The sequence below is a fragment of the Schistocerca gregaria genome, chromosome 4, assembly GCF_023897955.1.
Source record: "Schistocerca gregaria isolate iqSchGreg1 chromosome 4, iqSchGreg1.2, whole genome shotgun sequence".
NCBI classification, from domain to species: domain Eukaryota; kingdom Metazoa; phylum Arthropoda; class Insecta; order Orthoptera; family Acrididae; genus Schistocerca; species Schistocerca gregaria.
In genome coordinates this window covers 311,711,851-311,735,004 of record NC_064923.1, presented here as the reverse complement: position 1 = coordinate 311,735,004, position 23,154 = coordinate 311,711,851, and the positions used below count along the sequence as shown (strand labels likewise).

At 42.2% G+C, this 23,154-nt stretch overlaps 1 protein-coding gene across 1 annotated transcript in view; it reads right to left on the bottom strand.

The window, feature by feature from the left end:
• The window catches only part of LOC126267056 (trypsin-2-like), a 96,144-nt gene extending 74,737 nt beyond the window's left edge, over positions 1–21,407 (bottom strand). Inside the window, exons 1-3 of the mRNA XM_049971895.1 lie at positions 21,365–21,407; positions 5,790–5,863; positions 1,017–1,105 (exon numbers count right to left, since the gene is read on the bottom strand). Of these exons, the coding sequence (XP_049827852.1) occupies positions 1,017–1,105; positions 5,790–5,831 (131 nt within the window). The 5' untranslated portion in view covers positions 5,832–5,863; positions 21,365–21,407. The remainder of the gene's footprint in view (positions 1–1,016; positions 1,106–5,789; positions 5,864–21,364) is intronic.
• Between the last annotated feature and the right edge of the window lie 1,747 nt (positions 21,408–23,154).

Below are 23,154 nucleotides of genomic sequence, written 5' to 3'. Positions count from 1 at the left end.
GGTCTCACCGCGGAACTGCCCTACACTGGGGCGAGATGTCTCCACAGCGCGTCGATGTCGTTGCCAGTGGTCAGCAAAACGTTCACATTCACGTCAGCCTGGCTCAGGACAGCGGAGACGCACAGATGCACGCCAAGTCTGTCGCACCTTACGAGGTTCCGTATCGGAACACACCTAGACTTCACAGCAATTGATGGACGCTGTTGCCCAGCGAGGCCCATCCGCAACGAGCACAACGATCTTGCGCACCTTTAGGGCGTCTTCTGCTCACGCCTTAACATCTTGGGGTCCTGCGGTATCGCGATAGGTCATTATGGAAGGGCGAATGGACGCGTATCTTCAGCGATGACAGTTGCTTCCGCTTTGTGTGGCGTCGTGAGGTGAGCGCCAAAGTCTGGAATGTGCACGACAAGGCACACAGGGCTAACATCCGTCTTTGTTATTTGGGAAACGTATGTTACAATGGCCGTTCTCCTTTGGTGATCGTAGAGGAAACACTGAACGGCGCACGGTACACCCGCAACATCATTCTACTCGTAATGATACCGTTACTGCACCAACAAGGCGATGTGTTTTCCAACATGAAATTGCACGTCCTCACCTCTCTGCAAGGTGTACGTCGACTATCCTGACCAGCACGATCCCTAGATCTGTCCGCCATTGAGCATGCTAGCGCCTAGATGAAAAGTCATCTTGCACGGTCCTCAAGACAGGTAGGAAATCTGGCCCAGATGAGGCACCAGGTGAAAACTGCATGATCATTCCGCAAGACTTGGTTCATTACCTCTGTCTACATCTCCCTGGGAAAACTGCAGCTTGCAGTGATGCAAACAGAGGGTATACAGGGCACTAGCGCTGACATTTCGCACGCCCTGTCGATTGCCCTCAGTAGAGTACGGCTCTCTCGGACTGTGTTCGATCTGAACGGTATGTCAGTAAAGTTTCCCTCTGCTGGGTCGAGGAACTCATGATGTTCTTATTTCCAGTAATGTGTTTCTAAAACATTGAGGCTTTACCCGGTTGTACAGAGACCAGATGACAGCGCCCAGTTTTCACTCAGGATGGATCCACCACACATAAAATTACCGTAGTATAGGAGGTTCATCTGAAAAGAAAAAAGAAATGCAAGTTACTTAGGTTTCCAGTATGTTCCGAGTAGTTTTATTCTGTATTACCGAGTTTACACGTAAGAATATCTTTCATCTGCTCTTTTATTATCTAATTTGCTTATAGCGTTTAGAGGTGAGAAATTTACCATCATTAGTTTACATCTAAGTAATAGTCCAACTGAGGATTTATTCTTCAAAGCAAGTATTTAACTGGAATGAGATTTTCACTCTCCAGCGGAGTGTGCGCTGATATGAAACTTCCTGGCAGAATAAAACTATGTGCCCGACCGAGACTCGAACTCGTGACCTTTGTCTCTCGCGGGCAAGTGCTCTACCATCTGAGCTTCCGAAGCACGACTTACGCTCGGTACTCACAGCTGTACTTCTGCCACTATCCGTCTCCTACCTTCCAAACTTTACAGAAGCCAGTAAGTTTCATATCAGCGCACACTCCGCTGCAGAATGAAAATCTCATTCTGGGGACATCCCCCAGACTGGCTAAGCCATGTCTCCGAAAAATCCTTTCTTTCAGGAGTGCTAGTTCTGCAAGGTTCGCAGGATAGATTCTGTAAAGTTTGGAAGGTAGGAGACGGATACTGGCAGAAGTAAAGCTGTGAGTACCGGGCGTGAGTCGTGCTTCGGTAGCTCAAATGGTAAAGCACTTGCCCGCGAAAGGCAAAGGTCCCGAGTTCGAGTCTCGGTCGGGCACACGGTTTTAATCTGCCAGGAAGTTTCAAGTATTTAACTATTTTATGTGAAATTTAACAGGGATTGGAACATTTGGCTTGTAAAAGGTATATTACAAGAAAGAACTAAAGCATGAGTTATTTTCTTACGATAAAGCAACGACCAAATGGTCATCAGAGAAGTTCAGTTATACATTTGGGCTGCAGGATTCATTCTAGTTGTTATGTACTCACCTGAAGATAACAATGAGATACTCATGACGTAAAACGACAGCGGGCATGCTGATCAAAAAGAACGCTAATCTACATCTCTGTTTTTGGGCTGTATGTACACTTGATCCTGCTGTGGGCAAGTGACGCACTACGAATAACTATTTAATATTTGTTTGAAGGCAAGGAGATACTGGATAATCGGCCACATGTTTAAAGAATGGATGGAGCTGCCAATTTAACTATGTTACAACAACACCGACGATGAGATAGTCGGATGGCTAGGAGAGATGACAAGTTGTGGCGCAGTCTACATTGCTTTCGCGGGTTCTAGCGCAAAATGGACAGTCCATATGGTTTCTGTGTGGTGCTGCGTTGTAAAGTTCACTGAGTGACTGCGTTCTGCTCACAACTGCAGTGTAAATCCAACGATAACATCATGAATTCAGTGATTACTGTGCATTATTTCATCGCATGCTTATACAGCCAGCATAATTCTAGTTACTAGGAAAATGATGAAGTTTATTGCTTTTTTTTCTCTTTTCATTTCACCGTCTCCCACTTAGCGTTTTTACTGTTGCTATAGTTTGGAGTCGGAAGACGACATTGATGCAGCTCCCTATGCTTGACCATCCCGTGCTTTTCCGCGCGGTTACTGAAACCTACATCCACTTCATACTCCTTACTGTAGTCATGACTTGCTTCTACCTCAGCTAACAAATTAACTATTCTTTAATGTCTCAAGATATGTCCAGTCTCTCTGTCCTGTCTTGTGGTTCAGTTGTGCCATCAGGCTATCTTTTCCTCGATTCCATTCAGTACCATTCTCTTAGTTACTTTATCTACCCATCTTAGCAGGTTTACTCTATGCCGTGACGTTACAAAAGCCTATATTCTGTTACTACTGTGCTGATTATGTTCCACAGTTCACAGCCTTACCAAGCTGTACAATAATGTCAGAAGAGCCTATGAAGGTTAACTCTATGCTGCCAAATTACAAAAACCTATATTCTCTTACTACTGTGCTGATTACATTCCACTGTTCACAGCCTTACCAAGCTATAAAATAATTTCAGGAGAGCCTGTAAATCACTTAAACTTATATTCGATGTTCAATTTATCTTTTTAAAAACCGATTTTCTTGCTCTTAAAGGGTCTGCCTTTTGTATCATTTTTCCTGCTACTGCACAAATATCAGAACTCATCTAGCACTTACAGAATGGAATTCTTTCAGCCTTATTAATGGAGTTTACATTTGGTGGTGTTCATTTATGTTTCACGATACTATCATTTCTGTAAGCGTGATCTTCCAAGACATTTCCTGTCTTTAATAGAATTACTGTATCATGAGCAAACTTTAAAAATGTTTAATAATCTCTTTCTGAACTTGAATTTCTTTTCCATATCCCTCTGTGGTTTCGTCTACATTCATGGTCTAAGTAATGTCTTTAACACTGTCTCACACTCTTCGGAATTTCTGCTCCTCTTTCGTGCCCATCGATTCTAAGAACTGCACTCTAGTATCTATACAAATTCTACGTAACTTCAATACCACTGAAAGTTAATTCCAATTAGCATTACTAAACCCTTTTTTTCCAAATCTGAATGGCCTACAAATGTGTTTTTGCCTTCCTTTAATCTATCTTTTGAGATTCGTGGTGAGGTCAGTATTGACTCGGGCACTTCTACATTTGTCTGGAACCTAAATAAATCTTTCCTGAGACCGCTTGTCATACTATTGTGCGCACTATTCATATTGGTGTTTTACAGCCATGACTTATTAATGTGTGTACTTAAATTTTGGAAATGATTACAGAGAGCCACGATATGGCGTATCTCCATAGGCACATTCGCTAGTCGTAATTGCACTTCACTATTATGTAAAAGAGAAAAGAAGAATTTTTTTAAAGTTCATTTGTGCACTACTGAAGTAATTTATTATATTGTGAGGTGTCGGTTGAGCCGTTTATCATACCACTCAGATGCTACAGATCAAATCGCCGGCTACAAAAAGGGAAGGGAAGCTCTCTCTATCATAAAGAAAATTTAAAAGATACAAAGTTGCACAGTGGATGAGGTATTATTGGAGGACAGTTACGAGGAGCCGCCCAATTAAGCATGAAAGTAAGGATACTGCTCCTCACATGAAGATGTTAATGAAGGACTCAATAGAACGATGAAAGGACACTACTAGTAACTATAATAATATGATTTGTTGCTACAAGATATCAAACATAATGATTCACTTACTTTATCAGCAACAGAAAGATTTATTACTGGATAATGGCCTTCATATTCGAGCTACAACCGTGGCACAGGTTGGTAATTACACGAAAGAATGATTTGGAAGTAGGTCATCAACATAGCCAATGATTACGAGAAAGGTTAGGGTTTAAGAAAAGATCCCGCAAAAAGCATGAACGAGCACCAATACCTTGGCCTAAGCACATGGTGCGTGCAACCAGCTGGCTGCGAAAATCAGATCTGCAAAATGTAATCCTGGTGCAAATTAATCATCCCACTCACGTTGGTGGCTGTATCGCCGGTTTACCACTCTTACACTATGCTAGAGTGGAAGACGGCTGTACTGGGGGCTGGAAATCCTCACTTCAGCTCTACCTCTATACTTTGCTCTAAGACGGGAACAAGTGTCGCATGTACCCCCCCCCCCCCCCCCCCCCGCCCCTCACCAAAGCAAGTGTGTTCTCTTTATTCACCGTGACAGAGGTGTGCTCTGACATAATTCTGCTAAATTTAGCTGGTTCTGCTCTCGAATCTCACAGAACTACTGCAGCAGACCTTGACAATTCCTATCAATAATATCTTTATAAACAAGTTTACAAATTTCCTATTCTCGTGGGTTTTGTCACAGTTCACAAAGAAGGAAGAACATATTTCACACTATATAACACATTTCCAGCCTTAGCGACACCTAAAGCTCTCTGTACACATGAATTCATAGGGACTCGCCACTTCTACCGAAACAATTACTGTGAACCGTCTGGCAGCAACTGAATAAAACACAATTTTAGTGCCATACGCGTTTCGCCATTATTTTCTGTAATGAATCATCAGTGGCCTGGAATATGTATATATGCTTGCTATTTAATTTACATTTTGGTCACTATACCTATAGGTTATAAACAGTTCTGGTGGTTGGTATTTCCTATTAAGTAGTAATGTTTTGAACTCTACGTACAGGTTGCGTTGACGATTTCCTACATATTACGCTCCTGTTGCATTAATGGTGTTGTTCTTCTTCTTACGAATGCCAAGCCAGCCGCGGTGGTCTAGCGGTTCTAGGCGCTCAGTCCGGATCCGCGCGATTGCTACTGTCGCAGGTTCGAATCCTGCCTTGGGCATGGATGTGTGTGATGCCCTTAGGTTAGTTAGGTTTAAGTAGTTCTAAGTTCTAGGGGACTGATTACCACAGATATTAAGTCCTATAGTGCTCAGAGCCATTTGAACCATTTTTGAACGAATGCCAATTTGCGGTTTTTTCCCACATTCCACAGCACTATGAACTGAACACTTGTTTCAATGCAATGTTTTGGTTTGTGTTGTCGACCATCAAATGTTTTTGCCGATGATCGAATGTTATTGACAAACTTTCGACTGTAATTATTGAAGTATCTGTGATCTGTTCATGTGTGCATTTGTGTGTGTGTGTGTGTGTGTGTGTGTGTGTGGGTGGGTGGTTGGGTGGGTGGGTGGGTGTGTGTGTGGGTGTTTCAGTGTGGGAAAAAGCTAAAAATAATTATTACAGAATATATGATAATATTACCATAAAAGGGAATTCGCCCTCTGCAGCTAGCGAACCTCCCATAATTCTTGAAGTGCGAGCCCTGCCTGGTGCACCTGAAAAATTGAATGCATACGTGAGTTAATCATTATACAGGTTCTTATTGACCGTTCTTACGGTTCCCAAACGTCCCGAATTTTCCACAACAGTCCTTGTGTAATTTTTTCCCTATCTCCCCCTGTATTAGTACACAGTCTTTCCTCTCAGGATAATGTCCCGTGCTTTCCTTCTGATTTCGAAAACAATTAGCTGAGCTCATCAGATGCTTAAAATATGTTATATCAAGAGTTTAGTATCGAGTGTTTTGGAAGCTAGAGGAGGTCGCATCAGCAATTGACGCTGCTGCTTCGTTGCCATAAAGTCTTCATTACGTCATACGTTACAGTCTGATACATAGTTGGCTCCAGTCCTTGCAGCAATATAAAATACATTGCCTGAATGAAGAAAAGTTTTCAGAAGACATGTTAAAATGTCATTATAACTTTACACATATAGGGGATATTGTACCAGGGAAAAAGATGTTTGTTGGTCGGCATTTTAGTCTAGTGACTGACTTTAGAATCATCTAAAGGAACGCTCGCTAGTGACCGCCACAGGTAGTTTCCCCCATTCTCCACAGTTTTTGTTGTTGCTAGACAAGAGGCTGTGTTTTGTGCAGCATTTGTAAATATTTCGAGTTCTACATAATAAGTGCTAAACAATATATAAAATGTAATTTGAATATATTGTTAATCATTCAGTTTCATAATTTTGTGGCAAGTAAAATTCAATACATTTTTAAACCTACTTGTACAAATTGTGGAAGATTACTCCACGCTACCCTGATTGTAGTTTGCTTGGACCTTAAAACAGAAGAAGGTGTATTACAATGGAACGTCTCATATTTGCAAATGAACTGAGTTTCATTAATGTCTTAACAATTTTATCCGCCTTGAAAATGGAAAATAGTGTTAGTTCCCAACAGTTTCTCTTTCAGACTGTTGCGCCACAAATAGGAACAGGTGTGAGCAATGTTAATATTTAGTAAAAGATTTTGCGAAATAAGTTTATGACATCGCTCCCAGGGGAGAAGGCACGGACCAGCGGGCTCTGTTCACAAGTGTGAAGTAATCAGAGCAGCACAGGGCACTGATTACTATGAAGAACCCATACGTTGCAGTTACAACAACGCCTAGTGACCTGTGTGTTGAGGCCAAGTGTTTGAGGAAAGCTGGCATTGTAATTATAGAAGAGCACTCCACTTTTTTCCTCTAGAGGAATTTCATCAGAGGCTAAGCGAAAAGTATAAACAAGCGAGCCCTGAGGCTCAAATGGGGTGGGGGGACAGTTGAATCGGCATTCTGGCCACGTCTAGAACCGGAGAGAATGACGAATCTTAAGTTGCAGGCCAACCACACAACGTTCTGGTGATGCAGAGCGGTGGCTAACCGTGCCACTGAAACTACTCGTACCATCAACCTGTGCTGCACAGATTGTGCTGCGACGGCGCGGGGCGCACCTTGGAGGAGTGTGAGGGCTGCTAGTCTTCGCTACCTGTGTGACACTGTCCGGAGGACTGCAAGCTGCCGTCCACAGAGCGGGGCTGGATCACGAACTCGTGGTTTCCCAGGTGCGGCGCTGCCTGGCCTCACTGACCGTTCTGCCCTGGGCAGACGCCCAGAGCTGCTAAGGCTGAGCCGGCCGAGGTGGCCGAGCGGTTCTAGGCGCTACAGTCTGAAACCGCGAGACCGCTACGATCGCAGGTTCGGATCCTGCCTCGGGCATGGATGTGTGTGATATCCTTAGGTTAGTTAGGTTTAAGTAGTTCTAAGTTCTAGGGGAGTGATGAACTCAGACGTTAAATCCCATGGAGCTCAGAGCCATTTGAAACATTTTTGCTAAGGTTCAATACAACGAAGGAGGTCGGTTATTTCTCTTTGGCGTTTTACAAGTACTCCTGAGGCACAGCCAGCCGTAATCCTGGCTATCGGAGCAGCCAGCATAAGCGGCGGGCACTTAGTCGTGGCGTGACTATTATCGCTGACACTACAAGGCTGGGAGAACAGACGCTGACTCAGAAGATTTCAGCACTGGCACTGGTGCTGAGCAACGCATGCACTCCGCGCGACACCATCGCTGTGATTAGTGGAAGCCTCGTTGTGTGTCTTCGATGCAACAAAATCAGTAACACCCTGTCGGATGTTTCTCTGCACGCTTTGGCACGAGTCAACTCTCTCTTCCACATCTTGCTTCCCAGTCGTTCTGAGATATTACAACCCCTGACCTTGTAAATCGTTTATGATAATACTTCTGGTTCATTTGATTTCACTTAATACTTATTGATGTGTGGCAGAGTAATAATGTAACATATAAACTATTAAATAGAGTACTAAGTATCCTAAATTGCAGCAATTACACGTTTGAATAGTACATTTGCTCCTAACACAGGGAAGTCACGATATGCTCTCACTCGAATTATATTCATACATAGCGCAGTTGATGGAGCAATAAAATTTACATACACCTTAATAATTGTAGCTGCTATAGACTGTTAGAAAAGGTAATATCAGTTGGCAAAGTTACAATGAGAATACAGCACGTACAAATGATTTGTTACAAAAATGGATTACTTGACTACACTACCACAGGCAAGAAGTATACAGATCAACAACAACATCATGGTCAATGCATGGACATTTCTCGCAGTGTGACCATTTGATGAAAACATCTTGGTCACTGTTGTCATGGAAACACTCTTCATTAATCCTTCTTCGAAGCTGTAGGCAAAGGATATTTGAAAAACACCATTAAAGTGTGTGGTGTAGCTGCGCTGAAAAAATTCAAATTTGATGATGTTGGAGAATTGTGCCACCGAGAACTAGAAATCACAAACGACTGAAGGCTTAAAACGTGGTGTCTATGGCGTATGTTAATGACATTATCAGAAGGTACCATAATTGTATCTCTGATAAATTTCACAAAATTTTTGTATGGACGGGATAAGGAAACGTTGGCTGGCTACACAGTGTCTGTTTGCTTTGCTGGAATCAGTTTCTTCATCAATTCAACGCCTTCAAGAACTGTAGAGTTGCACAGTTCTACTCTATTGGCTGTTCAGGAGTCAAGCAGACGAAGGCTTTAGCTTCTTGTCTATCTGACCACATTACTTGATTTACAAAGGCTTTTAAATTCCTCTTCGTTATATAGGCAGATTTCTAGCGAACGCTCTGATGTTCGGTAAATTTAAATTGAAATTTGCAGAAAAATGATCAGTTCGTTCCGATACAAGGACATACATATGGGGTAGCAGCGTTCCATCCATTAGTCTCAGCCATTAACACAAAGTCATAATAGTGTATTGTTGCAGCTTTGGACCCAACTGCACCAGACATATTTATTTTCCTTCACATTGTCAAATATTGAACTGATGTCAGAGGTTTCTCGTCAGTGAGGCACCTGATATCTCTCACTAATTGGTAAACTATTGTTGAATATCGCCATCCCTTTCAACCAATCGCTTGCTAACTTCGTAGACTGTTTTCCGACAGACCATCTTATTCCTCCGTTTAAATACACTACTGGCCATTAAAATTGCTACCCCAAGAAGAAATGCAGATGATGAACGGGTATTCAATGGACAAATATATTATACTAGAACTGACATGTTATTATATTTTCATACAATTTGGGTGCATATATCCTGAGAAATTAGTACCTAGAAAAACCACCTCTGACCGTAATAATGGCCTTGATACGCCTAAGCATTGAGTCAAACTGAGCTTGGATGGCGTGTGCAGCTACAGCTGCCTATGCAGATTCAACACGATACTACAGTTCATCAAGAGTAGTGACTGGCGTATTGTGACGAGCCAGTTGCTCGGCCTCCATTGACCAGACGTTTTCAATTGGTGAGAGCTCTGGAGAATGTGCTGGCCAGGGCAGCAGTCGAACATTTTCTGTATCCAGAAAGACCCGTACAGGACCTGCAACACGCGGTCGTGCATTATCCTGCTGAAATGTGGGGTGTCGCAAGGATTGAATGAAGGGTAGAGCCACGGGTTGTAACACATCTGAAATGTAACTAACGTCCACTGTTCAAAGTGCCGTCAATGCGAACAAGAGGTGACCGAGACGTATAACCAATGGCACCTCATACCATCACGCCTGGTGATACACCAGTATGGCGATAACGAACACAAGCTTTCAGTGCGCGTTCACCGCTATGTCGACAAACACGACTGCGACCATCATGATGCTGTAAACACAACCTGGATTCATCCGAAAAAATGGCGTTTTGTCATTCGTGCGCCCAGGTTCGTCGTTCAGTACACCATCGCAGGCGCTCCTGTCTGTGATGCAGCGGCAATGGTCTCCGAGCTGATAGTCAATGCTGCTGCATACGTCGTCGAACTGATCGTGCAGATGGTTGTTGTCTTGCAAACGTCCCTATCTGTTGACTCAGGGATCGAGACGTGGCTGCACGATGCGTTAGAGCCATGCGGAAAAGATGCCTGTCATCTCGACTGCTAGTGATACGAGGCCGTTGGGATCCAGCACGGCGTTTCGTATTACACTAATGAACCCACCGATTCCATATCCTGCTAACAGTAATGGGATCTCGACCAACGCGAGCAGCAATGTCGCGATTCGATAACGGCAATAGCGATAGGCTACAATCCGACCTTTATCAAAGTCGGAAACGTGATGGTACGCATTCCTCCTCCTTACAAGAGGCACCACAACAACATTTCACCAGGCAATGTCGGTCAACTGCTGTTTGTGTATCAGAAATCGGTTGGAAACTTTCCTTATGCCAGCACGTTGTAGGTGTCTCCACCAAAGCCAACCTTGTGTGAATGCTCTGAAAAGCTAAGCATTTGCATTTCACAGCATCTTCTTTCTGTCTAATAAATGTCCCGTCTGTAGCACGTCATCTTCGTGGTGTAGCAATTTTAATGGCCAGTAGTGTATCTTTACCCGTGAACTGGAAGCTTTGAACTGCTGTGAGCTGTGAGGGTCAACTCTATGTTTTCAGTGCCAAATGTCTCAATGTGCCGGCATTATTATTAAGGGTTTTCCTGTCCCTTTGCTATAAAATGATCTCTTAATCCACAGTTTACCAGATCCCGCAAAATTTTTAGGTTTGACGAATTACGGTCTTTCAGCCTGTTTCCAAAGTTTTTTAAGACAGTCTTGCTCCTTATTTTCCTTTTCTTTAGCGACAGTGCTGCAATTTTTAAATTCAAATGGCTCTGAGTAGTATGGGACATAGCTTCTGAGGTCATCAGTCACCTACAACTTAGAACTACTTACACCTAACTAACCTAAGGACGTCACACACATCAAAGCCCGAGGCAGGATTAGAACCTGCGACCGTGGAGGTCGCGCGGCTCCAGACTGTAGCGCCTACTCGGCCACCCCGGCCGGCTGCAGTTTTCAGCCACCGCATCATGTCAGTTTCTAATCCAGGACGACGTAAACACTGTGCATCAACATTTCCTTCTTTTCTCCTTGGCTGATTTGTCCATATCTTGTATTGATCAGATAATCTTCTGGGAATGCCGTTCGTTTTCTTGGAGTGATGGCTGGTAAGACGAACCGCTGCTTCCCTAAAATTCCACACCTGGCTGCCATGGAACTGTTATTACGTTCAACTAAAGTCTGTTCATCTGATGATTCTTCATCCATTAAAGGTGTAGTAACCTCTGTTATTACCTCTGCTTTATTTGTTCGTAGATAGCAACCCCTCCCCTGTAGTTCCATCTTACGCAATACCAAAGCAATCCATTAACTGTTTCACAATTATTGCAATTCTCATTATGCAAGGTGAAACACTTACTCTGTAAACACACTTCCGCAGTGCGAAGATAATCTGCTCTACTGTAACGACGAACACAAACTCATTTGACGTATTGTGACCACTGTGCTGCTTGCAGAACAATACATAAATTGGGGATTTTAGAAGAGAGGGGAAACATATTACCACCCCACATATTCCTCCCTCTCCTGTCAATATCGTTGCTGTATAGGAGCTTCAGTCGGCAGAGAGGTTTGGTTTATAGGCAGTAACAAAGAAAATCTGTTCAGTTCTCCTCGATAACTAGCCTGGCCTCCCTTGTAAGTACATAACTGTGTTGTGCTTCAGGACTTGTAATCATATATGGAAAAACCTTTTCTTTCCAGAATGATTTCTGTAAATTCAAAAAAAGACCGCGATACATAAAAAGTGAATGGAGCTATTTTAAAATGAAATGAAAAAGTGCACTGAAGAGCCAAAAAAACTTATACATCTGCCTAACATCGTGTGGAGCCACCGCGAGCCCACAGAACTGACGTAACACGATGTGGAATGTACTCGACTAATGTCTGAAGTAGTGGTGGAGGGGAGTCACACATAGAGCTTGCAGAGCCGCCCATAAATCCGTTAGAGTACGAGGAGGTGGAGATAGGCTCAATAATGTTCATTTCTGGGGAGTTTGGTGGCCAGCTGAAGTGTTTAAACTCAGGACTTTCTGGGGCCACTCTGTAGCAAATTCTGGACGTATGTGGTGTCGCATTATCCTGCTGGAATTGCCCAAGGTAATCGGAATGGACAATGGACATGAATGTAAGTAGGTAATCAGACAAGATCTGTGAGAGTCGTATCTACACTTGTCAGGAGACTCACATCACTCCAGCTGCACACACCCCACACCATTACAGAGCCTTCATCAGCTTGAGCAGTCCGCTGCCGACATGCAGGTTTCATCGATTGATGAGATTGTCTTCATACCCGTACACGTCTATCCGCTCTATACAATGTGAAACTAGACTCTTCCGACCAGGCAACATGTTTCCAGTCATCAACAGTTCATTGTCGGCCTTGTCGGGTTCAGGCGAGGAGTAAAGCTTTGTGTCGCGTAGTTATTAAGGGTACACGAGTGGGTCTTCAGCTCCGAATGCCCATATGGATGACGTTTCGTTGAATGTTTTCTCACGCTGGATCTTGCTGATGGCTCAACATTGGAATCTGCAGCCATTTGCGGAAGGGTTGCACTTCTGTCACGTTGGACGATTTCTTCCGTCGTCGTTGGTCCCGTTCTTGCAGGATCTTTTCCGGTTGCAGCAGTCTCGGAGATCTGATGTTTTACCGGATTCCTGATATTCACATTACAATTGTGAAATGGTCGTGCAGGAAAATCACTGTTTCATCGCCTCCTCGAAGATGCTGTGTCCCATCGCTCATGCGCCGGCTATATCACTATGTTCAAACTGACTTAAAAATCTTGATAACCTGACATTGTAGCAACAGTAACGGATCAAACAGGTGTCTTATATAGTCTTTGCCAAGGGCAGCGCCGTATTCTGCGTGTTAACATACCTCTGTATTTTTATACGCTTGCCTGTACCAGTTTCTTTGGCACTATAGTTTATATTAAACCTCTATTGCAGGGATGACTAGAATTATAAGTCCCAAAAGTGTTCCAAAGTACAACCCTCTGCCCTACACTACATCGGCAGGTACGTAAATGAACAGTAGCAATTCTCTGTGCCTGTAGAAAGTCCATCAGAGTGCATTAGTGTTGTTCGTGTTCTGTATCGTTACCAGGCCTATTATTGTATGCGAGGGGCTTGAACAGAGGCATACACGTACGTCGAGTGCTCAGTGTCATGGACACGGAGATGCCACGTACGGCACGAACCAGCGTCATAAGCACCTAACAGAGTTTAAAAGAGACCCCATACGGGATATACCTTTACCAGGCCGGTTTAATCGTGCACTTTTGCTGGTCTGTGAGTTATTCCAATGTGGCAGTAGCTGGACGTCGGGTTGAATGGTAACGTGAGGGCAGCAAAACTCGCCGTCGTTGTTCCAGTCGACCATGTCTCAACACAACAAGAGAGGATAGCTGTAATCTGCACCAGGCACATTGTAACCCCTCCACATCAGAGCCTGGCACTTGGGAACATTTTGTATCATCTTGCAGCATTTCTAAGAGGCTATCAGCAGCCAAAGCAGACAGTTACCGACCCGTCCCCAGGCTGCTGCTGACACGTCTTCACAAATGGGTGCGTTTATTTGTAGGTGTGCAAAGTTATGAGTGATGGAAAAGACACACCGCGGTTCAACTACCGTGTTACAAGGTTGTGCTGAAAAATAATGGCTCCAAAGTTTTTATATTTAAACCCATAAAGATTTTTAACTAAAACGAACTTTGTTAACATGTCTACATATTTATTCCTCAACATAGTCACCCTGGCGACGAACACATGTGTACCAACGGGAGACCAGTTAGCTGATACCGTCACTGAGGAATGTTTGACATTTTTGACAACCTCACCTTTGCTTGTACCGCTTCATCCCTATCAAAACTAAGTCCTAGAAGATGTGTTTTAATTTTAGAAAAACGATGAAAATCGCATGGGGCCATTTATGCAGGTTGATCGATGACGGTGAAAGCACAGGCAGATGTCACAGCGCTCCTACGTGGCCTGGCATTGTCGTGCTGGCCGAGAGGACGCCCACTTATGCACGAACTCTTCAAATTCGTAATTTCAGTTTCTCACTCACCGCCGAAGCTACATTACACACCGGCTTGTTACACGATAAAATTCGGAGCCTTCTACCGGTGGAGGGTTGCAATTTGCGTCAGCGAATCAGGGAAAATCGAGCGAGTTACATGCACGACAGATGATCCTCAATCGATATTGAGAACAGAATAAGGAATTCGGAGGCATTATTTTTCAGCACGCGCTCTTAGAAAGGAAAGAGCTAAGGAAGTTTCACCGTAAATTTAAACGTAGCAAAAGTCTCAGTCAAACAAAAACCAAACAAATCCAAACTTAGAGTAAGGAGGGCAATACGTGAGGCATTCTATGAATCAGAAAGTAAAATTCTATCTATCGGCCTGACATAAAATTGTAGAAAAATTTGGTCTCGCATTAAACCAGTGAACGCACCGAAGCCATCTGCCCAGACGCACTGTGACCTTCGTAGCATTGAAACGAAGAACGAAAAGACTGAAATAAGCTTTTCCAGAACTGTTTCACACAGGGTGATCGCAATGTAGTTTTTTCTTTGTATGGTCGCAAGAAAGGCAAAATAACAGACATCGATATAAATGGCCACGAGATACGAAATGTACTGAAATCGCTCAACATAAGAAATGTCGCTGGACCTGATATAATACCAGTACGATTTTAAACAGAGTATGAGAAGTAACTTGGCCTTCCTTTAGCATCTGTATACAAGGTGGTCCATTGATAGTGGCCTGGCCAAATATCTCTCGAAATAAGCATCAAACGAAAAAACTACAAAGAACGAAACTCGTCTAGCTTGAAGGGAGAAACGAGACGCCGCTGTGGTTGGCCCGCTAGATGGCACTGCCATAGGTCAAACGGATATCAACAGCGCTTTTTTTTTTAATAGGACCTTCCAGTTTTATTACAAATTCTTGTAGTACGCAAGGAAATATGAATGTTTTAGTAGGATCAATTTTTTCGCTTTGTGATAGATGGCATTGTAATAGCCACAAACGTATAAGTACGCGGTATCATGTAACATTCCGCCAGTACGGACAGAATTTGTTTCGTCATACATTACCCGTGTTAAAATTGACCGTTTACTAATTGCGGAAATGGTCGATATCGTGTTGATGTATTGCGATTGTGGTCCAAATGCCCAACGGGCGTGTGCTATGTATGCTGCTCGGTTTCCTGCACATCATCCAAGTGACCGGACCGTTCGCCGGTTAGTTACGTTATTTAAGGAAACAGGCAGTTTCCAGCCATATGTGAAACGTCAACCACGACCTCCAACAAATGATGATGCTCAAGTAGGTGTTTTAGATGCTGTCGCGGCTAATATTAACATCAGTAGCAGACAAATTGCGCGAGAATCGGGAATCTCAACAACGTCGGTGTTGAAAATGCTACATCAACATCGATTGCACCCGCACCATACTTCTATGCACCAGGAATTGCAAGGCGACGACTTTGAACATCGTGTACAGTTCTGACACTGGGCACAAGAGAAATTACGGGACGATGACAGATTTTTTGCACGTGTTCTATTTAGCGACGAAGCGTCAGTCACCAACAGCGGTAACGTAAACCGGCATAATATGTACTATTGGGCAACGGAAAATCCACGATGTCTACGACAAGTGGAACATCAGCGACCTTGGCGGTTTGATGTATGGTGCGGCATTATGGAAGGAAGGATAATCGACCCCCATTTTATCGATGCCGATGTAATGGTGCAATATATGCTGATTTCCTACGTAATGTTCTACCGATGTTACTACAAGATGTTTCACTGCACGACAGAATGGCGATGTACTTGATAGATGTCCAGCACATGGGTCGCGTGCGGTTGAAGTGGTATTGAATAGCATATTTCTTGACAGGTGGATTGGTCGTCGAAGCACCATACCACGGTCCGCACGTTCACCGGATCTGACGTCCCGGATTTCTTTCTGAGGGGAAAGTTGAAGGATATTTGCTATCGTGATCCACCGACAACGCCTGACAACATGCGTCAGCGCATTGTCAATGCATGTGCGAGGTACTCACTGTTGAGAGGAATGTCGTTACACGTATTGCCAAATGCATTAAGGTTGACGGACATCATTCTGAGCATTTATTGCATTAATTTACAGACAATCACGCTGTAACAGCATGCGTTCTCAGAAATGATAAGTTCACAAAGGTACATCTATCACATTGGAACAAACGAAATAAAATGTTCAAACGTCCCTACGTTCTCTATTTTAATTTAAAAAACCTACCTGTTACCAACTGTTTCTCTAAAATTATGAGCCATATGTTTGTGACTATTACAGCGCCATCTATCACAAAGCGGAAAAAGTGGTCCTACTAAACTTTCATATTTCTTTGCGTACTACACGAATATGTAATAAAAATGGGCGTTCCTATTTAAAATACGCAGTTGATATCCGTTTGACCCATGGCAGTGCCATCTAGCGGGCCAACCGTAGCGCCATTTGGTTTCTCTCTTCAAGCTAGACAAGTTTCGTTCTTTGTAGTTTTTTCGTTTGACGCTTATTTCGTGACATATTTGTCCCGGTCTCGATCAATAGACCACCCTGTATAGTAGGTCTCTGTATGAACGAAGTGTTCGTGGTGATTGCAGAAATGCTCAGGTCATCCATGTTTTCAAAAAGAATCATCTAACAGACGGTCAGTACCGAAGCTCTATATCACTGACATCAGCATACTGTCGAATTTTGAATTATATTTTAAGCTTGGTTATTATGACATTTCTGGAGACCGAGGATCTCCCCCGCAGTAATCAACACAGGCTTCAAAAACAACGATCGTGTGAAACCCAACTCGCTCTGTTCGTCCAAGAGACCCAGAGAGCGGTAGACACAGGCACCAAGTTTGATGCCGAGTTCCTTGACTTCGGGAAAGCGTCCGATACAATTCCACAATGCCGCCTAATGAGCGTACGAAATACCAGAACAGCTGTGAGACCGGACTTAAGACTTTCAAGTAAACAGATGACTTCCCGTCATTGTCATCGTTAAAGTAACTTCGAACGAACCCCAACGGAGTGCTACGGGAGCATTACTTCTTACAATATACGGTATCTAACTGACCTAGCGCATAACGTCAGAACTTCCATCAGGAGCGGATATTGGTATTGTTTACAAAGGAGTTGCAACGCTGGAACTTTGTAGCGAAGTGCAGGAGGCATGGACTGACGTTTGGTGGAAGCAGTAGCACAACGAAAAATGGAAAGTTCTGAGTACACACAAAAAGGAAGACTCTGTATCATGGAGCTACACGAACGCAGATCAGTCACTGGAAGCAGCTACCCCCGCAGAAGACCTAGGAGTATGCATACGGAACGACCACATAACATTAACCACGGGTAAGGCAGACGCCAGTCTGAGATTCTTTGGAAGATTCCTCAGGAAACGTAATTCATCAACAGAGAAGACTGCAGAGTCAGTCCCCGGCCGCTGTGGCCGAGCGGTTCTAGTCACTTCAGTACGGAACCGCGCTGCTGCTGCTGCGGTCGCAGGTTCGAATCCTGCCCAGGCCTGGATGTGTGTGATGTCCTTAGGTTGGTTAGGTTTAAGTAGTTCTAGTCTAGGGGACTGATGACCTCAGATATTAAGTCCCATAGTGATTAGAGCCATTTGAATCATTGCAGAGTCAGTACTGGATCCGCACCTGTGGGGTCACTTCGAGAAAACCCAGTAAAAGATCAGCACGTTTCGTTACAGTTTCACTTGTTAAGACTAAAAGCGTTGCAGAGGTCCTCAGACAATTCCAGTGGGAGACACGTCAAGACAGGCTTTCTGTATTACGAGTGGTTTACTGTTAAAGTTTCTAGAGCGTACGTTCCTGGAAGAGTCGACTAATATATTGCATCCCCCTACGTATATCTCGCGTAAATACCTTGACATTAGCGGTATTCGACCACACGCAGAGCGGTACCAGCCATCTTTCTGTCCACTAACAATGCGCGACTGGAACAGCAACAGAACAAGTGGCACAGTTACACAGGGCACCCGCCACCAAAAGTATTTGCGGAGTGTAAATGTAGATGTAGGTAAGAAAAAGGTAAGGTTCACAGACAAGATGGAAGGAAGAAACCTTAAATAGATCAAGAAGATGAACCGACATTATAACTTTTATGAAAAGATGCTGTTCAGTATACATAATCGAGAACTAAAATTGATAACAACCTATCGGTAAAAACATAATGCAAGGCAAGTGTGTTTGGTTGATGGAATGCACTAGTGATACACTAAAGAAGCTTTTCTGATGTAGTATTGGACATTAGGCAGCGGTTGAACGCATGTTGCTGTTCCTAGCTAATGGTCTCCTAAAGCGGGAGACGTCATCAGACGATATGAAGAATCAGACAGCGGTTCCAGAGTCAACGGTAGGAGACAAGGTGCTAGGCACGGAAACAAGCATTAGACAACGGCCTAATGTCTACAAAGCAAACATTACTAAAGACGAAAAAGCTTGCAATACAAACCCCCATTGTATGAGCAGCTAATGAATAACCCTAAATAAACATAATTTATTTAACAATCCTTGATTCTTCCAGCAACGAGAATTTGAAGCTAGGTCCTTTACTTCTTATTACTTCAGGTAAGCGTATTACAGTTGTTCTCACGAATTCATTCCGTTAACTTCTACTCCAAACCTGCAATGTTGGTTTGGTATGTAATCTCAATAACCAATAATGTTATTGACCAAATCAGTTATTAGTAAGTTCTCAGGACTGAAAATTAAATCATCTTCTGTTTCTTACACAGTTGTTGCGGTTTTTTGTGAATTATTGTAGTACGTCGTAATTTTAATTAAAATTAATGTGTCTTTTGTGCGTTGTGTTCCATATTCTTCACATGTGGAAAAATGAAATGTAATTGTTACTTAACTTACTATGAAACAATGCAAGATGCTCAAAGCCGTGTGGCAAAATAATCAACATAGTAAAAGAAAATGAAACTGAAACCGCTTTCGTTAAATGTTTTTCGACTTGCTGTGGATTACAAAGCTGTTGAGTTTTATTAAAATGAAATTCACATTTCTTCCCCTTAGTCATCGGATGTCTTTCTTGGTCGCTGGAAGTATTTTTACGTTAAATTAACTTCCGTAGATTTAAAGTTTGTAAAAAAATTTTACCCCGCCAAAAATCATGTAGTACAGACTGGATTCGACTGTCGTGAAAACTAAACTTGCCTTCACAGTTGGACTGTGAACGTACCAGCTATATTTTGCATCATATGAATTTCCTACTGTCAAACCAAATACAGGTTAAGTATTATTCGTTACCCGTATTCGGGGATGGTATTAGCTCCAAACTATGCAGTTTTTCATATGAATCACTTACGTCTAACGTAGCTTTGTCCGATAAAACTGTAATAATTTCTGGCAGATACTTTCAAAATATCGTGCTAACGTAAGGACTGGCAACTAGCTGTTACTGGAGAGAAATTTAAAGTTATGACGTCATCAAAGGTAGTAATGCAACAGCCGTCGACTGCGGAAGTATTGAGTCACAACTAGTCATCCATGTCTACAGGTGCCAGTAAGTAACTGGAGGTTGATGTGTATTTTTGAACTGTGACAATGGATATGTTCGAAAAAGAACGAATGGCTGATTTAGATTGACTAGTAGAATACTAGAAGATGGTAATTCGTGTTCCACAGACTCTGCTAATGGATCCTTGTACGACGCATACGGGGTACCGTAGGGCAACGTCAACAGTTACATCGGATTCCTTGGGACTGAATGAGATGATGATGTAACATAAATTATTAAAACTCTTTTTGAATAAAGGTACGATGCATTTCCTTTGTAGCAAATATAAAGACAAAGCTTCCAGAAGGGAGTCAACGAATAATCACGGATCTCCCATACACAGCGTGAAGATAGAATTAGACTAACAGCACCCAGTGAGAACTAAGAGCTATCATTCTTCCAACATTCCAGCTGTAAAACAAAAGGAAAGAAACTTTAGTGCCACCCTTTGCCACGCAGAGTACAGTCGAGAAATAGCTTCCAAAAATCACTTAAATTTAAAATATTTTCATGAATAATGACATTTATAAACGAAAGAGATGAAATATTCCCGGCTGCGCAGCTATACTTAACAAAATTATTCCAAGCGAAAGGAGAGAAGAAATATCCTGTATGAGACGCGTGTATAAAAATTTGTGGAAACACGGCTTTGGAATCTTTTAGCTCATTAGTCGGAGAACAGCACTGTGCGTTGACACAAAACTGACAAGAACTAATTAAGAACTGAAAAATACTCGCAGTGCTTTGCGTAGTACATGGCATCAGCAAATAAACGGCACATGCGTGAAAACTTATTGTTTACAATAGAGGGCAGTACAAATTGACCGTGGGAGTTTCTGTGCTTAAAGATCGTTGATTAATGGATTAGTAATAGATTCTTCGGAAGGAACCTCCAAAAAAGTTAGTCTATCTTGATAGAACAGCATTACATGATAATTTTAACGAATACTGTGATTCATCTGAGTTGGTGCTTAGCACCATGAAACAAGTTTTGCTTATGAATAAGCCAGCATGCAATGACTTCGTTGATTCCAGACAAAAAAGATTTGGGACACGGCGCTTAAATTTCTCACATGAGCAAGCTTGAAGTATAAAGCGAATAAATCCTAATGTGATCTGACATAACTGTAACAAGAGTCTATCAACAATAAGTTTGTATTAAGTTTCGTTCCAAATTTCGAAGGAAAGAGACGTGTAATACTTTATTCCCCTTAATCCTGAGTTTTTTTAGTGGAATATACCATTTAAAAACCGAAAATATCACTATGGAAATGCCATGGAAAGAACACTGTAGTTATAAAGCACAGTTGCAATAAAGACATACAACATATCTGTTTTCATTGTCTGTATCGACATTATGGAGACGAAGACTTATAAATGAAAATTAACTCAAGCTTCAGTTAATTTTGATGTATATTTTATTAATCTGCCTGTATTAACAAAATGATGAGATACAACTGTCTTGCGACATTTGTGAAGTGCAATATCGTTGTTACACAAAATTCACTGCTGTTTCAGCTCTTACCGTAGCACTGGCTGGCGGAAAGCAAGAACAAGCAGAAAATCAAGGAAATCATGGTGAATACTTGGAATGCTACCTGATGTGGCTATCATTTATACAAAGCTCAACAATGACCTTGTGACGAGGGCCGTTTCTCCCTCAATAACACCTTTATCTAATCTGATATAATGTTCTTCGTTGTTATTCTGCTCTTCAAGTGCTAAAAAGTACATTGTGAGTGATCTCGAGGTAGATTAGCATATGATACGACGTTATGCAGCACTGCACGTGTACCTGGATGTTTTCTCATTCAGTCAAGAGGTGCGGCAATTTATGTTACATATTTTTGTCTTTCTTTTACATTTGTTGTTCGACTGTCTAATTGTTCGTCTGCTGAGACATCCTTTTTTCCTCAGGAACGGGTATCCTTATGAAGTTGAGGTTTATGTCACATACTAAGACATATGCTCCCTTGCCGATTGTGAAAACTCAAGCTTCTAATTTGATCTAATCAGAATATATGGCCGTTTATGTCACAAGTTTAGATACTCGCAATCTCACTCATCAAAACCTATAGGATACTTTCCACCCACATAGGTCTTGAAATTTGGCAGGAAACAAAAATTTAAAATACAAGTTACGAAAAAAATCGGAGAAGTGTTTATCTGTAATTACATCAAACGAAAAAAAGTTATTTTGTCCATGATTGTTCGACTGTGTGTCTGTCCATCCGTTAAGACCATTTTCCCTCCAGAATGGGTACACCTACGAAACAGAAATTTATTTACAGCCTAAGATCTATAGTCATCCTGTGATGTAAAAAAAAGTAAGCCTATAAGTAAATGCAATCAAAAGATACATTTTTTGTCAGTGACCAACTTACTCATTAAAACCTGTAAGGTACTCCGCATCAACCTGGAATCATGATATTTGGCAAGAAGCAACGTTTCGCAGAACACGTAAATGATAAACCCACAAAAACACATTTCTTTAGTCGTTTTTTACCCTATTTACAACTTAAAATCAAAAGAATCCTCAAAAGGCTCAGAATTCCAACGACGGATGTCATACCTGTATCAGTGTCGATAAAAGTCAAAAATCGTCGATATTCTAGTTTCCCAGAATGGAAAACAATATAAATAATTAAATTTGTACGGAGTCCTCAGAGGGCTAGTCCTACTCGTATCTAGCCAATTTATTCCAGCTTCTGCTGGTGTCCTCCTTGTAGCTGTTTTATGCAGCGTCTGTAATATAATAGAAAAGTATAATATGTTAAGATATATGAAAATAAACAGATTAATTTTTCGGCGAGTCGGAGAAGTGCAATAAAATGAGCTGTGCCTGTGATGGGTAAAGAATCCTTCTATGTTAGTTCCAGATTAACGAAATAGTCTTTATCTTGTTGTAGATTTGTGCTTAACTATTAATAATATTACGTGGAATCACCGTATCAGCCTACAAAATCTTGCCTGTGTCCATCATTCCTCTTGTAATCAGATCTTCGTAGTAGCTCCAAAGTACAGAGGTGGGCTTCTTGGATTTTTATGTATTACAGTACTACTTGGAATAATAACTCAATTTTTCACTGGTGAAATACGAATGTATTACTTCTTCTACACACATCAAAAATTCACACTTTTTCACTTATTCTCTCAACCCAAAATGGCTACCGCTGATTACGTTCTGAATTAACGTGCGTATTCCTACGTTAATTAACAGAGAGCGAGTCCTTCCTCTCACCGAGGAAGAGGAAAAAACATTTTTTTAACACTTGAAAATAAAAAATACATGAAGGTAGACGTAGGCTCTACGCT